The 18,627-nt window shown below is 34.7% G+C and overlaps 1 protein-coding gene across 3 annotated transcripts in view; it reads right to left on the reverse strand.

Annotated features, from left to right (window-relative positions):
* Positions 1-1,915: 1,915 nt before the first annotated feature.
* MANEA (mannosidase endo-alpha) overlaps positions 1,916-18,627 on the reverse strand; it is a 68,704-nt gene continuing 51,992 nt past the window's right edge. For all 3 annotated transcript variants that reach the window (XM_077774689.1, XM_077774687.1, XM_077774688.1), the window contains exons 4-5: positions 7,627-7,703; positions 1,916-6,845 (exon numbers count right to left, since the gene is read on the reverse strand). In XM_077774689.1, coding sequence (XP_077630815.1) covers positions 6,188-6,845; positions 7,627-7,703 — 735 coding nt within the window. In that variant the 3' untranslated portion in view covers positions 1,916-6,187. The remainder of the gene's footprint in view (positions 6,846-7,626; positions 7,704-18,627) is intronic.

Consider the following 18,627-nt stretch of genomic DNA (forward strand, 5'->3'; position numbering starts at 1 on the left):
TATTATAGTATCCTTAATTATAAAATAAACATAAACTGCTTCAGAATGTTAGATGATTATCACATGAAATAACATGTACAGAACTTTAACACAGTGTTTGACACATATTAGATACTTGTTAGAAATATCTATTTCCTTTCTACCTTTGCTTTTCTGTTCCATTCTTATGCTCCTTCAAGTAGGAGTAAATAAGTGAGGAACAATGAGGAAGACATCACACGCATATTTTGTGTGTGTGTGTGTGTATCTTTTCATGGGATTATGAAATAGCAAGTTGTGTTTGTCAATCCCTCTAAAGTAAAATACTATGATGTAGCAAAAATTCTGTTGCTATAGGCATTGAACAGTAATGAGACATCTTTCATACCTTCTGAAGTTTGTGCTTTATTCTGTAGGAAATTTGCAGTCACTTAAAGGATTTGAAGCAAGAGAATGACCTAGACTGGGCCTAGAGAGTGATTTATTTAGACAATACTCTACATAAACTAGTTGAGAAGATGTAACAGGCCAAGTGAAAAAAATGACGGTATCTTAGGTATGATCAGAGATTATAGAGATGGAACATAGCATAAATATTTAGGAAATATCTATGGAAAGAGTAGCAGTACCTAATGGCTGATGTGGCTCAGGGCACTGAGAGAGTGTGGTAAGGCAAAGAATGACCACATTTCTGGTCATGTGGCATGAATGACAGTGGCATGATTTGAGATAGGGAAAAGAAAATGAGGATGGAAGATGAGAAATTCTACTACTAGAAGTGACATTGTTGGTCATAGCGTAAAGACATGTCTAGCTATATAAGAAATTGCCAGTTTTTGAAAGTTGGCGAAGTATTTTATACTGGCACCACAAAGTATGATTGCTTTAGCATTCTAAGTCTTTTTTAATTTTTATCATTTGTATGAATGCGTAGTAGTTAACATTATAGGCTTAAAAAATACTAATATACAGAAAACTAACCTGTTTGTGTATGTGTTAACGGGAAAGCAGTTGAATACATCTGTGAATTTTTCCAAAAGTATAGTGTTGAGCAATCAACAATTATTTTGTGCTGCTCCTTTGTAATCAAGCCCCTTTCCCCAACACCTAAACCATGGTGACCACCAATGTCTTCTGTCTGTAGAGTTTTGCCTTTTCAAGAATATCACTATTACCTGACAGGCTCCTGTAGGTTTTTACATTTTTGACACTAGGTACAATGCCCATTTGAGAAATGCATTTTTCTGAAATTTTCTGATCTACATTACATTCGTTTCAGGTATACAACATAGCAATTCAACAACTCCATGCATTATGCTGTGCTCTCCATAAATGTAGTTACTAAATGCAACATTATAGTACCATTGACTATATTCCCCATGTTGTACCTTTTACTTTAAATTCTGTTGACAAGGTAAAGTTTACCTTGTAGATTAAAGGAGGTGCTTTTCTAGAAGAAACATATAACACTTTCTATAACTAAAGCTCAATACCAAATATGTAGTTAAACACACATGCTAGCATTGTATATGTACATTCTTTATAAAACCTCATCTGTCATTGTTCATATTTAAAAATTTACTTTGAGAGAGAGAGAGATAGAGCACAAGTGGCAGAGGGGGAGAGAGAGGGAGACTCAGAATCTGAAGCAGTCTCCAGGCTCTGAGCCATCAGCACAGAACTCAATGTGGGGCTTGAACTCAGCAACTATAAGATTATGACCTGAGCAAAAGTCGGACACTTAATCAACTGAGCCACCCAGGTGATCCAGTAAGTTTTTAAATTACGTTTTTTGCAGAAAACATTTTATTTTTTTCAAAAAGTACACACATTTTTAAAAAGAGGAAATATTACCTACACACTATATAAGAATGACTCAAGTGAAAAGAAAACAATGAAATACTGTACATTAAAATAATATTTTATTTGGAGATTAAGTCTTTAGCTAAAAATACATAATACTCATGAAGGGAAAAAAAAAAAAACAGAACTTGAGCCTACCTACTTATTGATAAAATGATTAACATTCAACATTTTTTACCAGATGGCCAAAAAGTCAAGAGTATACTTTTCAAGAATGTACTTTAAATAAATATAACACCAATTTTGAAGAATTTAGCAGATTTACAGTTAACTTTTTACATGACGCCAAAGGTTAGATTGCTTTACTTTAATATTAACGGCTTAATAGTGTGCCACATGACTAATGAATCTAAGTAATTAAAAAACATATAGAATGGCAGCCTTCAAAATAAACTTACTATATACAAAATGGTTCTGGCACACTATATTTAGGTGACTATTTAAATATATAAATTTCTAAACTTTATTGCATTTATTACAGTTGAATTTCTTTGAAATATTTTTTCAATTTTCAAAATCAGGGTAAACATCACATTACATTAGATATTAGCAAAATGGTGACAGTGTTTTCATAATGGCTTTTGTAAAACTGATTCAAACATACTTTTATGCATGAATATAACTGTAATATATTTTAAATGTGATTGAATAGATAAAGAGTGTCACTTTATGTTGTTTACAAAAATCTTTGCCTAGATTTTTAACCAATTCTTTCAAAAAGTCAAAAACACAAAGCATGAATATACAATCATATACCATAAGTTGAATTGTATATAGAATTATAATAGTATACCATTGTTTTATATCATGAAATATTTATTTCATGGGGTATTTTTTTAAATTTTTAAATGCTTTATTTATTTCTGAGAGAGAGAGAGAGAGAGAGGGAGAGAGAGAGAGAGACAGTGTAAGCAGGGGAGGGTCAGAGAGAGAGGGAGGTACAGAATCCAAAACAGCCTCCAGGCTCTGAGCTAGCTGTCAGCACAGAGCCCGACACGGGGCTCGAACCCACGAGCTGCAAGATCATGACCTGAGCCAAAGTCGGATGCTGAAACGACTGAGCCACCGAGCCACCCACCCACCCAGCCACCCCTCATGGGGTATTTTCTGAAAGGCTCTTTAACTTTATGGTTAAATTTATGGCTAATTTTTTAAAACAATTTAAGATGCTTTTAAATGAAATCTAGAACATCGAAAATAAAAAGTGCTGTTTTAATTTCAGTAAATTTTAGATCTATGACCATTTGCTTACTAGTTTTTAATTTCTTTTGATATCATAAATTATGTAAAACCAACAAAAACTAATCACACTGAAAAATGTTCCTCTCTTCATGGACAGGTGAAATATAACTGCACTACTACTAAGTTCTTTGGGCTAAGGATAAGCGAGTCTCTGTAACGTAATCAAGCCAATGTAGTACCTGAATTCTCAAGGATAGTTTTACAGTATACAATAACATTTAGACTTTATGTGGACTTGTAACAAAGTCAGTATAAAATTTAATTTGGAGTATATTTTTTAAAAAGAGACATTTGAGCCAAAGAACTTTTCTGCTTGGGGCTGTGGCTAGGTCCATTTTTCATTTTGAAATTGTAGATATTTTTTAAAGTGATTGGACTTTTGCTGGTCATAAATAAAGTATTGCATCTATACTATGGAACATGAGAGTGTTTGACTGTAATCCAAAATTTAGATACAGAGTGTTAAGAGCTGTTTCTGTAGGCACTATAGTGTTTAAACTACATGATCAGTTTGAAAATGTGCATGGTTATAAACTTGGTAGCTTGTTAGGGTAAGATCAATTTCCCAAAAGAGTTAGAACATGATTATGCCCAAAGAACAAAAAAAAAATAATAAAACATCTCCCAAATTAAAAAAAAAGCGTGGTTAGCAAATTCACACATTTGAAATGTATATGCAATTAAAGATAGACTTTGTAAGTGCTACGTATCTCAAACAAAATATCAAATGCTGAATGAATACTACTTTCATCTGTTAAACAGAAATTAAATATTTCATAAGTAGAAAGGAGCACATTTTTATATATAAGATATACTATTTCATGTATGCTTTTATTAAATGAAAGATAATATAACAAAAGTCCATTTTTAATTACTTCAAAACAAAAAAGTTAATGTACAACTTAAACATTATTAACAGCAGTTTTTGACAATTAGTCCTTAAAGGGACAATAAAACAGATTTTTCTATAAACCATAAAAGAATTATGATTCATGCATTGCATATATTACACTGTTTAAGTTTACTGAATTTACACCTATATGGTTTAAATTAGCCAATCAGTTCTTTGCTCTTCTTGTGATAATAATGATATAAACTGTGCTATAAGTCAAATGATGAAGGCAGCTGTAATAAATACCTGAGGAAGGTTTTGAGAGCATTCTTGAGAATAAAATTATTGGAGATGACTCCTTCTAATAATTGTTTTTTTAAAACAGGTGAAAAGACACATGATAGTCTCCAAACATTTTTCCCTTGAAAATAAATAACTTTCTGCACTGAAGACAGACCTGTTTTATCTTCCTTTGAAGTCTGATTGTTACTGGCTGGTTGGGGTAAAGTTTAGAGGTAATGCATGCTGTCAATGATCTAGGTCTGCAATGAGAGCAAGATAGATAGGAAGTGGTGGTATTTGTATTGAGGATTTGTTGACTTTGTTTTCATACACTTTCCCTTAATCTAAGAACCAGTTCATAAAATTTTCTGTCACAGTAGGTACAAATATACAGTATAAACAGTGACAAAATTTTCTCTGTAGTAGTTCTTCAAAATTTAATACAGTGTAAGGGATTACTAGGCATGACATATTTAGAATTCATCCCTATGATAGCATACAGTGGCTAATATAAGAAAAAAAAATCCACAGGTTCTATCATCTGTATGAGTGTGCCTATGAAGATGCTTGCTTATGTCATTATAGTGATTTATTGTCATTCCCTGTAGAAAGTGGATTACTACTGTTGTACTAATTTCTCCTGGTCTGATCATTCTGAGAAATGGCAAATTAAGTTATAAATAAGTTAAACACGAATCATACCTCTTTTCAAAGAAATTTTACTTCAAAATCACTGATTAAAAATAAGTTTCATCACCTGATGAGCTATTTTATGATAAATTCTACTGTTACTTTACTTCTGCATGAGTGTCTCTAAACCCTGAAGATTTATGTATTTTTGATTAGCACTGCCCAATTGCTTCTATTTAAATTTAATAAGAAATAATTTTACACTATTCATGTAATAGCATATATTTTTTTACTACAGTTCTAGTTACAAATATTAACTGTAAGAACTGGAGGAGAACATATACTATTAGAGTTTCACTATTAGCATATAGGTAGGTTAATCTGTCACAGTATGACAACTGATCACAAGCATTAAACGTGATAGGTACCATGAAAGTATGATGTTTTTTACGGGGGATATTATTATACATAATACCAAAGTATTTTAAATGAGATTATTTCCATTATTAGAGTGTTAAAAGTAAAACTTAGGAATGATTTAAGACATAAAAGAATTTTCATTTCCACGGCCTTAAAATGCTAAGTATATTTTCTCTATTTTGGTAAAAATAGCTTAAAACATGAAGGAAATCCAGGGATCGGTAAGAAAGAAAAAGAAAAATTGATATTAACAGTTGATCTCTCATTAACATTGAATTTTTGAAACATGAATAACAATTGTGAAGTATGTTTTCTTAATAATTAAGAAGTAATTGTTAACTTTTATGAAACAACTTTCCACAGCTTCTAAAATCTGGAATTCAGCATTGTGAAGCAGATACATGAGACAGACACAACACCAAGCGTGCTACAGTTTATCAAAAATCCTCAAAGGATGCTGTGCTTCAGAAAGCAGGCCTTCCTCACACGACAGGATTCACTGTAAGACTGAAGTTATGATTACGTTTTCCTTAAGAATTTTTATTGGAGACTTTAGTGTTCAGACTCTGGATGACTGAATCACTGAAAAAAGTCTAAATCAAACATGTACACTATTGTTTAGGTCTTATTTTCCTCACTAGACATACCAAATATGCACACAATCTATTTCTTTGGCCCAGAATACAAGTTGGATGTAACTGTGCACTAATTATGCAACACAAGCATTTACTGTGAAATAAAAATTAGTATCAAAGTAGAAATTCAGCAAATTAGGCACAATTTTTCTCCCATATTTTTTCAGTGCAGCACTGTGAAGGGTGCCAATGTTGTTACCATTTTTAAAAAAGGACAAATTCTTTTAAGATCAGTGTATACTGACTGACAGTTATTCCTGTAACTCAAAAAACATATTTATTGCTTTCTATAATTATAAATGCATTAAGAAAGAGGCAGCTCATGATCGAATGCATAAGCGGCTCTTTCCTTACTGTATTTTTCAGACCATTTACGAGTTAGTTCTAGATAAAGACTTGGTTTATGAGGCCGGTAATCCAGGTACACTGTATTACTGGTTTTTTTGGGAACAGCTTTTTCAATCTGAGTTCCTTCATGCCACTCATTAAAAGAGGTGATGGAAATTACACTGGGGTGGGCATGTAGTGCGGCACCCAGGGCAGTTTCATAGTATTTCCCACTGATTCGGTTCCGAGTATTTTGAGCGTTCCATGGACGGATGCTGGTATCTATATATCCTGGGCCAACACTTGGGATAAACAGTAGGTTGAACTGATCACAAAAAAATTTTAGCCTAGCCCAGTTCTCATAGGATGAGCCGTAAGTAAAGCCATTTGTGGCAAAATATGTGTAAATTCCATCAAAACCACCTTGTAGAATATCGTACCTATGTTTGCTTTCTACTAGAAGTGCAATGAACAGTCCATCATAAGGAGAATTGCGAATGCTCTGAGATCCTGTGGTGGTTAACAGATTGGCCCATTTCTCAGGCTTTGTGATATAGGAATCATAGATATAAAACATAGGAAGGGCACTGCCAGTCTTGGTCTTGTACCTATAAAATGCTGGATGATTTCCATACCTAGAACACAAAAGTATGTAAAAATGTAATGATACCTGCAACTCATTTTCCATAGACAGTAAGTGTTTCTATAATGAAAATGAAGGTAATCCATGCAATTTAATAAGCACATTGTTCACTTTCTTTGGGGGGAGATCAGTTGTATTAAGGGTATTTATTAAACATGTATTTATAATTTTGCAGATTATAAAAATGAGATACTGGATACATCAAGACATTACCTAAGAAGAAACTGATTATCTTATATTGAGGTTTACAAAAAATGACCAATACCATAAAAAGCCCATTTTCTATATGAATATGTCAACTGCTTTCTATCAGTAATCAGTGTCTCCCTGTTGCTGAGGAGTTTCTTTTTAAGAGTATAGTAACTGTCACAGGTTCTCATCAGTAAAATCCTTGAACAAAATTAATAAATTTTTCCTTATTTTTAATCTGAATATAAAATACTGGATGGGAGTCCACTGATAGAAAAGCAGTCCATGTTTTGTAAACAGATAAAGCTCTATTATTTGTGATTTATATAATATCAATTTAAAATATTTTATATCATTTATATGATAAATCATAAATAGCTTATAAAGAGAACAATCTACACAGAAAGTGAATTATAAGAATTTCAGAAATGTTCCTCAAAATGATTATTCGTTACAAAATTTATTTAGTTTTAATTATCAGACCATGACTCATTCAAATCTCTCAAATACAATTTCAGTATACTCTTCTTATAATTGTTATTGTCACTGAATCATAAAAAATTATGAACACAAAAGAAACTCACTTGTCTATAATATATTTGACATTTTTGTACATGTTTTGGTCATCTCGATTGCTGTATGGCTCGATGTGAAAAGTGACCTAAGACAAAAAAAAAAAAAGAAAAGAAAAAAAAGTCAATGAAAGAAAAAATTATGTATAATGTAAACATAAAAATGAAAGTATATTCCATGTTTTTAATAATCTTATTTTAAGATGAATACTTATTGAACATAAACCTTAACAGAATTCTAACAGAGAAAGCTTAGTCAATGTAATTACTGTGAAATAACATGCTCAACAGTTTATACTTTTTACCTCCATTCTTATGACTCAGGTAGTTACGAAGTTAGGCAGAAAGTGGTAAAATGGTCAACCTGAATTCAGAACTCAAATATCTGACCACTATGCAATACTTCTTCCTATATTTTATTTCTTATAAAGAATAAATAGGATATATTCTACATCCAGGCATAAGTTTCTTTAAAAAGAACATGGTCCTGAAAATCTGGAATCTATTTCCCAGTGTGACCAATTAAGTTTACATTTAAATGGAGTCAGTAGTAAATATCTTTTTAAGTTTATTTATTTTGAGGCAGAAAGGAGGAGAGAGAATCCCAGGCAGTCTCCACGCTGTCAGTGCAGAGCCCCACATGGGTCTCAAACATAAACTGAGACCATGACTTGAACAGAGATCAAGGGTCAGGTGCTTAACCGACTGAGCCACCGAGGCACTCCAATAGCACTATCTCTAAATGACAAAGTACTCTATATGTAGATTATTTTGTGAAATATTGTTTTAGTGATAATGTGTACTATAACTCAAAGGATTCATCCCAAAATTACTGAAAAAATAACAATGCTAGTACTATGTATGCTTGTTGATAGTGGTTTATAGATCTCAACCATAATTGTAGAAAGCAGTAACCAGAAGTATTTTTTAAATTAAAAAACCTTACTTCTATATGAATAAAAAAACTAATTATGGCTAGCAAAACCATTTTGTATGCAATTTCTAACTAGTACTTAAGATCTGAATATCATATAATGCAAAAATTTTCACTTCTATTACTAATTTTACTGACTTACCAGTAGCCACTAAACATCTTTATGACAATCTCATAAACATTTTGATGTTATTCTGTTTTTAGGATTTGGTCTCTATGAGGCATGTTTGTAATTAGAAACTGCTAGGGGGCATCTGGGTGGCTTGGCTGGTTGAGCATCCAACTCTTGATTTTGGCTCAGGCTATGATCCCAGGGTGATGGGACCAAGCCCCCCACATCGGGCTCCATGCTGAGTGAGTGTAGAGTCTGCCTGAGGTTCTTTCTCTTTAAAAATAAATTTTTGGGGCGCCTGGGTGGTTTAGTCGGTTAAGCGTCCGACTTTCGCTTAGGTCATGATCTCGCGGTTCGTAGGTTCGAGCCCCGCGTCGGGCTCTGTGCTGACTGCCAGCTCAGAGCCTGGAGCCTATTTCAGAGTCTGTATCTCCCTCTCTCTCTGACCCTCCCCTGCTCACGCTGTCTCTCTCTCTCTCTCTTAGAAATAAATAAAAAAATATTTAAAAAAATTTCTGTGCTATTGCAATATAAAGTGCCTTTGTTTTTAATTACCTAATTAAAGTAAAATCAATTTTATTTGAATCAGTGCTAATAGTTGTCATAGAAGTTTAAATCAGACAGCATTTAGTGAAAATATCATTCCCTACATTGTTAGTATTATCAAAATCTCATTATAGGAAGTTTTATCGGTAAGGTAAAATTCAATTCTGTGTATTGTAAGTATTGCTAGGACAGTCAGAGTTTTCAGTAGCTCTGGTATTTGCTTTATAACTTCAAGTGGGGGGAAAGCAGACTGGCAAGGATATAGGTATTTTCATATTCTTATGTAATGTTACCTTGGGTAATTCTCCCTCTAGATGGAATGTTTTATTTTCTAAGTTTCCATTTTATAAACAAAGTATACCACATTAAGCAAATAGCCTATGTCAAATATAAATGGCATCCTTCCTTTTGTAAAGTACATATCAATATATTTACAGTAATTAAAAAAGCCATTGTTGATAAATATATATTTTCATTTTCCCTTCTAAAATCACTTTGTAGGTTTAATGATGTAAACTACTTACTATTTCTCATTCATTGGGAAAATCCTATTAGACCAATGCTAAAGTAACCTTGTAAATGATAGAATACTATAAATAAAATGAAATGCAATGCTTGTGTTAGCTTTAGTTTAGGAAGTAAGAGTCATGAATGTTCCCTCATTTCATGCTTCTACTTTTGACCTCTCCAGCTTTTCTCTACCCTGCAGCAAAAGTGAACTTTTTAAAGTGAACATCTGATGGTCCTGGTAAGGTCAGCAACATGCTGGCATAAAATGTTTCTCCTGCTTATCCCTGTTTTTAATCAAAAGATTTGACATTCATACATGAACAAAAGTACCCTCGTGGGTGTTCTCAGACCTATCACCTTACTCCAAAGAGCCTGGCAGGAGTCTCACCCACCAGTGCAGCCAGGAAGAGGCAAAGCAACCTCTGTAAGGGCTGGGGAACCAGAGGAGCTAGCCAAACGGCCTAGACCCCTCTTGCCACTGTGGGACAAAAATCAGGTGAGTGAAGACCTGAACAGGCACTCACTCATTAGAGAGAGAACGTGAGCCTGAGTCTAGCCTTCCCTAAGGCAGACTCTAGCACATAACCATAAAGGGAAAATATAGGGATCTGGCAGCAGGCAAAGCAGTAAGAGCAACTTTCCTGGCCAAGAAACACTGAGGGTGCTAATTTATCTGGTGGCGGTAACCTCTTCTGCAAGGGAAAAGAAATCAGTGAGTGCCTACGTATGGGAACTAGAGAAATCCACTTTCGCCCTCGGCACCTGCAGTACTAAGGTGGGAGCTCTATAACTGGGAGTTGGGAGGATAGTGGGAAAGAAGCAGGTAAGAATTTCAGATGGTATTAAGAGGGATTGTGCTTCGCAAGGAGTACCACTCCTGCTGGGTCTGTGAGAGCACCCAGTGCTAAACCCACACCCCCCCTCACGGTCTGTAGTTCCTTGTGCAGGATGTCAAGTGACACTGTGACAGCAGTCTCCAGGAGACAGAGAGCACAAACTTGAAGTATAGGAACCAGAGAAAACCTAACAGCTTTATAGAAGTACCCCAAAGAAGGGATAAGACAACGAGAAGCTTTCTTCATAAAAGAGGAAAAATATAATAACAATACTACATAACATCCCATTTGCTGAAGACAATAAGCAGAATTAAGGAGATATCTTCTACTTCAAATGTGAAAGCACCGATAAACATCTATAAAGGTTATGAAAAATCAAGGAAATAGGGCATCACTAAAAGAAAATTATATTCTGCACCAATCAAGCTCACACGCACAGAGTATTCTGATCTAAATAATAAAGAATTTAAAATAGCTGTAATGAAGAAACTCAACAAGTTCTAAGAAAATTCAGAAAGACAATTCAATGAAGTCAGGAATTAAAAATACAAACAAATGATGTGTTTTTTTTTGTTGTTGTTGTTTTTACCAAAGAGAATGAAGTTATAAAAAAGAACAAATTCTGGGGCTGAAAATTCAATAAATGAGATGAAGAATGCAACAGAGCATATACAATGAAGCATACCACATGGAAGAAAGAATAACTGACATGGAGAATAAGAAGTTCGAAACAACACAGAAGAGGGAACTTAGAGTTAAAAAAAAAAGTGAAGAAAGTCTATGTGAGTGGTGATTATCCATAAAAAAGGCAAATATCAGAATAAACTAGGATTTCAGAAGAAGAGAGAAAGGGGGCAGAGTTTTTTTTTTTTTTTTTTTTTTTTTTTTTTAAAAAAAGAAAGAGAGAANTAGAGAGAGAGAGAGAACTTCCCAAACCTGAAGAAAGGTTTGTATGTCCAAGTCTACTAATTACCCTTTTATCTCCGTACTCCATGACCTTCTATAAGACATAATTGTCACAAATCAATAATGAAGAATATTAAAGGTATCTTATTAAAAAAACCAAAACCAAAAAATGTAACCTACATAGCAATTCCCATTATGCTATCCATGGATTTCTCTGCAGAACCTCCACTGGCCAGGAGAGAGCATAATGACATATTTGAAGTGTTGAAAGACAAAAAATTGTCAGCCAAGAATATTTAATATGGCAAAGTTTCCCTTCAGATATGAAGAAGTAATAAAGTTCACCACCACTAAATCGGCCTTGCAAGCAATCTGATAAAGAGTTCTTCGAGCTAAAATGAAGACATGCTAATTAGCCACATAAAAACATACAAAACTATACAACACACTAGGTAAAAGTAAAAATATACCTTAGAAAACCATCACTCTGTATTAGGATGATGTGTCAACTCTTCAACTACAGAATAAAAGTCAAAGGAAAAGCAGGAGAAATAACTACAGCAACAATATGTTGTTAAAGAAATTTGCAAAACAGGAGGTAAATTGGAACATCAATAATAAGACAAAAACCAACAGCAAATTGACAAAGGAGGAAACAGAACATACCACCATGAAAAATAACCAATTTACAAAGGTAGCCAAAAAAAGAGGGAAAAAAAAATAATGGAAATATAAAAGCGGAAAGCAATTAAGATGACATTAGTAAGTCCTTACGTATTAATAATCACTCTAAATGTAAGTGGTGTAAACTCACCAATCAAAAGGCACACTGGATGGCTGGATAAAAAATAAAACCCAAGTACTGGGTACCAACAATGGATACACTTCAGCTTCAAGGGTGCATGTATCCTGAAGAGATACTACATGCAATTGGAACTGCAGTAGAACATCAAATTTCAAAATGTAAATTCAAAGAGGGCCGAAAAATTAAGTAAAAATCATTAATTTTTTATGGAAATGTCTCCATGTGTTGTGGCAATGATGCTGTATTTTAAAAGTATTTCAGTAGTGCTTCTTCTGGTAATACTTCCCCCTAAAATATCAATAGATGTAATTTATTGTACTGATGCCAATTACTTTTAACTTTCCTTTTTCCAAAGTGTGTCTCTGTGAGAGTTAAATATTTTTGTTTCTTTGTAGTTTTACTTTATAATTTATTTGATAGAAACTCTATATATAACTAGATATAACTCTATATCTGAAGCAGGAGCTTCAGCCTTAGGGAAAGACTTCAGGTTTGGCACACATCTGGAGCCTAGAAGTGATCTCAGGGAATACAGACCAGAGGATATGGTCTTTGTGCTCTCCCTCTGCCTCAGAGCTTGTGGAATCTCCCAGAAAGGAGCTAATAAACTTGCCTGGTGCCCCAGTTTTCACGACTGCCACATAGGCAACACAATCGGATTGCCTTGCTCTGATGGCCAGTGAGTCTCATGTTTGTGGTCCCACTGGACTGTATATATTAGCATTCTTTAAAAAGCTACTGCCTAATTAAGGCTCTGGCTTATCAGCCTCAATCTAGGTACTGACTGAGGTCTTCCCTTGCTTTGCATAACTAACTAGTGTTGGAACACCCCCAACTACAGGGATCTATTAAAAATAAGATAAAGGGCACTGGGTGGCTCAGTTGGTTGAGCATCCAACTTTGGCTCAGGTCATAATCTCACAGGTTCATGAATTTGAATCCCATATTGGGCTTGAGCTTGCTGGTAGCAGTGCAGAGCCTGCTTCAGATCCTCTGTCACTGTCTCTGCCCCTCCCCTTGCTCACCCTCTCTCAAAAATAAATAAACATTAAAAATAAATAAGATGCTTAAACAAACACAAAGGATTAAGAGACAACCAAAAGCTAGGGCAGAGTTGAATTTAAGGTTTGGCTTCTGTACAAGGCCAACCATTCAGAGTGAGAGAGGGGGTTACTTCATCTAATGCATAGAAACCAACAGAGAGTCAAATAAGAGAGAGATAGTAAATTACTTGGTAAAAAGCTGAAATTAATAATCCTAAATATGCTCACAAAACTCAGAATAGATTAAAAAAGTGAAAAGTTCAACAAAAGGACAGGAAATATAAATACCAAGTGGAAGTCAGTGCTAAAAGCTAAATTAGCTGAACTGAAAAATACACAAGAGGGATTAAATAGCATGAAGCAGAAGAAAGGCTCAATGAACTCAAACAGAGGGCATAGGAACTCACCAATCAGAGGGAAAAAAAGTGAAAAGAATGGAAAAATAGTGAAGCTAGATTACAGTATTTGTAGGATAACATCAAGCAAACTAACATTTGTATGACAGGGATCTCAGAAAGAGGAGAGAGAAATGGAGATGTAAAGTACAGCATGATGACTATAGTTCCTAATACTGCCCTGAATATTTTAAATTTGCTAAGAGTGTAGATCTTAAAATTTTTATCACAAGGAAACTCTTTAATTATGTATGGTGGTAGATGTTAACTGGACTTAGTGTGGTGATTATTCCATAATATATATAAAGTCCTTACATAGTACACCTGAAACTAATGTTACATGTCAATTATACCCCATAAGAAACAAAAGAAAATCAAAGAATATCTCAACACAAATGAAAATGGAAATGCAACACACCCAAACCAATGGAATGCTTCAAAACTGTTCAGAGACAGAAGTTTATAGATAATAGTGGCACATATTAAGAAATGAGAAAGACTGTAAATACAAAGCTTAACTTTATACCTCAAGGAACTAGAAAAAGAAGAAACTAAGCCTAGAGTTAGCAGAAGGAAGGAAATAATAAAGATCATAGCACAAGTAAATGGAAGCCAGAAAAGCAATAGAAAAAATTAATGAAACTAAGAGCTGTTTTTTTGGGGGAAGATTATCAAAATTTAAAACTCTTTAAGTGAGACTGAGAATGAGAGAGAAGACTCAAATAAAAAAAAATTACAACACTATCAAAATAGGATAAGAGACTACTGTGAATAATTATATGCCAACAAATTAGATAACCAAGAAGAAATGGATAATTTCTTAAAGACACAGAAAATCTGAACAGTAACATGTAAAGAGACCAAGTCAGTTATCAAAATCTTCCTGATCCATGACACCCCATGACCAGATGTCTTACTTAACTGAGAATTCTACCAAATATTTGAAGAATTAATGCTAATACTTTTTACTTTTTTTCCAAACAATGGAACACTTCTAAACTCACTGTATGAGGCCAGCCTTACCCTGAATCCAAGCCAGATAATGATGCTACATGGATAGAAAACTATGGACCTTATAAAATGAGAGGCAAAAGTTTTCAACAAATATTAGCAAACTGAATTCAAGAACTCATTAAAAAATTATAATACCATGACCAAGTGGAAATTATCACTGGGAATCAAGAACGGTTCAGCATACTGAAATGAATGAGATACATATCATATGACGACATCTCAATAGATGCAGAAAAAGCATTTAAAAAAGTACAACATCCTTTCATGATAAAACTCTCAACAAATCTGATATAGAAGGATCATACCTAATGACAGTCCAGACTGTGGAGCAGGTTCAGATCTGCTCTGTGTGCCTTATCATTCAGGGTCCTAGGCACAAAGAACACCTGCAGCATGCTGTTCTCAATGAAGAGAAAGGAACACAACCTTGGACAATGCTTATGCTCAGACATGGTATACATTATGTTTTGTCATATCTCATTAGCCAAAATAAGCCATGAGGCCAAGCCCAACATTATTGGGGCAAGAGGTATACTCACTCTCTTCCATGGAGGGGAAGGGAAACAGGAATATTTGCTGAACGGTGACACAATCCACCAAAACATGTCTCACTCAAGTACTGTTTCACTGTTATGTTCATAAAGATACAGGAGGGCATGGGGCGCCTAGGTGGCTCAGTCGGTTAAGCGACTGACTTTGGCTCAGGCCAAGACCTCACAGTTGAGGAGTAATTCCACACCGGACTCGGTGCTGACAGCTCAGAGCCTGGAGCCTCCTTCTGATTCTGTCTTCCTCTTTCTCTGCTCCTCCCCCACTCACCCTCTGTCTCTGTCTCTTAAAAACAAACATTAAAAAACTTTTAAAAAAATATTAAAATCAGAGCTGTATTTTTTCTACTCTGTCTTTGTCCACCTGTATCTTTAAAAAATTTTTTAAATGTTTGTTTATTCTTGAGAGAGGGAGAGAGTGCTCCAGCGCATGTGCGAGCATGCGGGGGAGGGACAGAGAGTGACAAAGACAGAATGGGAAGCAGACTCCAGGCTCTGAGCTGTCAGCACAGAGCCCAATGTGGGGTTCAAACTCATCAACTGTGAGGTCATGACCTGAGCAACTCAGGCACCCCTGATTTTTATAGTTTTTACAAAACCAATCTACTCAGTGACATTAAGTTAAAAGTGCTAGAGCTCTTGTTCCATTAAATATACTGACAAATATATAAAAGAGCACATATCTCTCTTTGAAAACTCATGATTTATATTTTAGTTTTACTCATTTACTTTGCCCCTCCCTGAAGAAATTAATTAGTCCACATTTGCTGAAGATAATGCAAAACAAGTAACTATAGTGTCAAACATTTTTGTTATTCTTGCTCGTTTGTTTGACTTAAAAAGCACTCACCTAAAATGACTCTAGGTTGAAGTTAATAAATAAATAAAAATTGCAATTACAAAGTACTTAGTGACTAACACTAGTTAAACTATTATGTAATCAAAACTAATGAGCTATGGCAAAAGCTTAACTGTGGGACAAACTCATTTCTTAGCAAACTCTTTCCTAAACCAAAAAAAGAGAATAAACGAAAAACATTTTCAGCTCAGAAAGTAGCAAGAGACAAGTAAAATAAACCCAAGCAAAGAATGAGAAAAATCTCAATCAAAGATGAATAAAATTAATAGCTTAAAACTATTAGAATATTTTAGGGACGCCTGGGTGGCTCAGTCAGTTAAGTGACTAACTCTTGATTTTGGCCAGGCCATTATCTTCTGGTTCTTGGGATCGAGCCCCACAACGGGCTCTGCACTGAAAGTGTGGAGCTCGCTTGGGATTCTCTCCCTCTCTCTATTTCTACTCCTCCCCGACTCAGGCTTTCTCTCTTGCTCTCTCTAAATAAACATTAAAAAAAAAAAAAACCCATAGAATATTTTAACAATAAAATTGATGAAGAGCTGCTTTTTGGGAGGGAAGGGGCTAATACTAACTCTATACTATTCAAATTGGAGAAAAGGGGAGATTACTTCCTTGGGCTGAAAATTAGCAACGAAAAAAAGTTATTACTAATAAACCCATTTATTTTACTCTTAAAGCTTCAGATGTGGTGATGTATGTGCATTGTGGGCCTCAGTTTATTAGCATAGAACTCAGAGAATTACTCCTCTGTTTATATCATATTGCCTTAGGATCTTAAGTAAATTACTGTCATTATTCAAGCATTAACTTTTGTATTAGAAAGCAAAGTATCCATTCTTTATAAAAATAGGATATATTATACTTTATCTAATCACAAAAATATCTGCTCACCACTACAGAAATCACACATAAAATCCAATAAATAAAACCATCTTATGGTTTCATGTCATTTCATGACATCTTATGATGTCATTTTACAAATGAGGTGGATAAGCCAAGAAGATAAAGTAAATAACATAAAATTCCAGAGCTAGGAACCCCAGTCTCATGGTTCCCGGTCTACTTTTTTAAAGGACCGCATAATTGCTCCACACACACAAGGCAAAACAACTGTCCTAAAATGTTTGTAAAATATTAGCCTATCTGATTCCAAATTTTTCTGATCATCAGATATAAAATTTGAGGCACGTACGTACTTGCAAACAACATGATATTCTATGTAGAAAACCTGAAAGACCACCAAAAAAATTGCTAGAATACATGAATTCAACAAAGCTGCAAGATGTACAATCAACATGCAGAAATCTGTTGCATTTCTATACACCAATAATAAAGCAGCAGAAAAAGAAATCAAGGAATCATCCTCATTTGAAATTGCACAAAAAACCATAAGATAACTAAAAAACCTAACCAAAGAGGTAAACGATTTATACTCTGAAAACTATAGAAGACTTAGTTTTGAAAAAAATTAAAGAAGACACAAAGAAATGGAAACACGTTCTATGCTCATGGATTAGAACGAAAATTGTCTATACTACTCAAAGCAATCTATACATTTAATGCAATCCCTATCAAAATACCACCAGCATGTTTTGCAGAGCTACAACAAACAATCCTAAAATTTGTATGGAATCACAAAAGACCTTGCATAGGCAAAGCAATCCTGAAAAAGAAAAACTGGAGGCATCATCATTCCGGAATCCTAGCTGTATTACAAATCTGTAGTCCTTGAGACAGTATGGTATCGAGACAAAAAAAAGACATACACATCATTGGGAGAGAACAGAACCACAAAAATGGACTCACAACTATATCGCCAACTATATCCAATGGGATAAAATGGTATTGGGAAAACTGGAAAGTGACATTCAGAAGAATGAAATTGGACCCCTTTCTTACACAATACACAAAAATAAATTCAAATGGATGACAGACTTAAATGTGAGACAGAAAACCATCAAAATCCTACAGGAAAACCCAGGCAGCAACCACTTTGACCTCTGCTGCAGCAAATCCTTACTGGACATGTTGCTGGAGGCAAGGGAAACAAAAGCAAACATGAACTATTGGGACTTCATCAAGATAAAAGCTTCTGCACCGCGAAGGAAAAAATCAACAAAACTAAAAGGCAACCTACAAAATGGGAGAAGTGAGGGGAGGGGCCAACATGGCGGGTAAATAAATAGTGGTATCCGAAGTTCCCTCATCTCACAAACAAAGCAGTGTTGAAGCTAAAGGACTTTGAACTCGGAGAGTCCAGGAGGAAAAGAGATACTGGCACTTCCAGGGACCCACCTGGACAACCTGACAAGCCATAGGTGCATGACTGCGAACTGGGAGAGAGAAAACGAACGGAGGGGAGGGATTCCCTTCTGTGGAAAGAAAGGGAAGAGAAAGAGTGGCTAGGGAAGCATAGGGCTGTATCTGGACAAGAAAAAATCAAAACAAAACAAAACAAACTGGCTGGGACAGAGAAAGAACCAGTCTTTAATTGAGGGGAATTTC

This window comes from Crocuta crocuta, unplaced genomic scaffold (assembly GCF_008692635.1).
Source record: "Crocuta crocuta isolate KB4526 unplaced genomic scaffold, BGI_CrCroc_1.0 scaffold247, whole genome shotgun sequence".
NCBI lineage: Eukaryota > Metazoa > Chordata > Mammalia > Carnivora > Hyaenidae > Crocuta > Crocuta crocuta.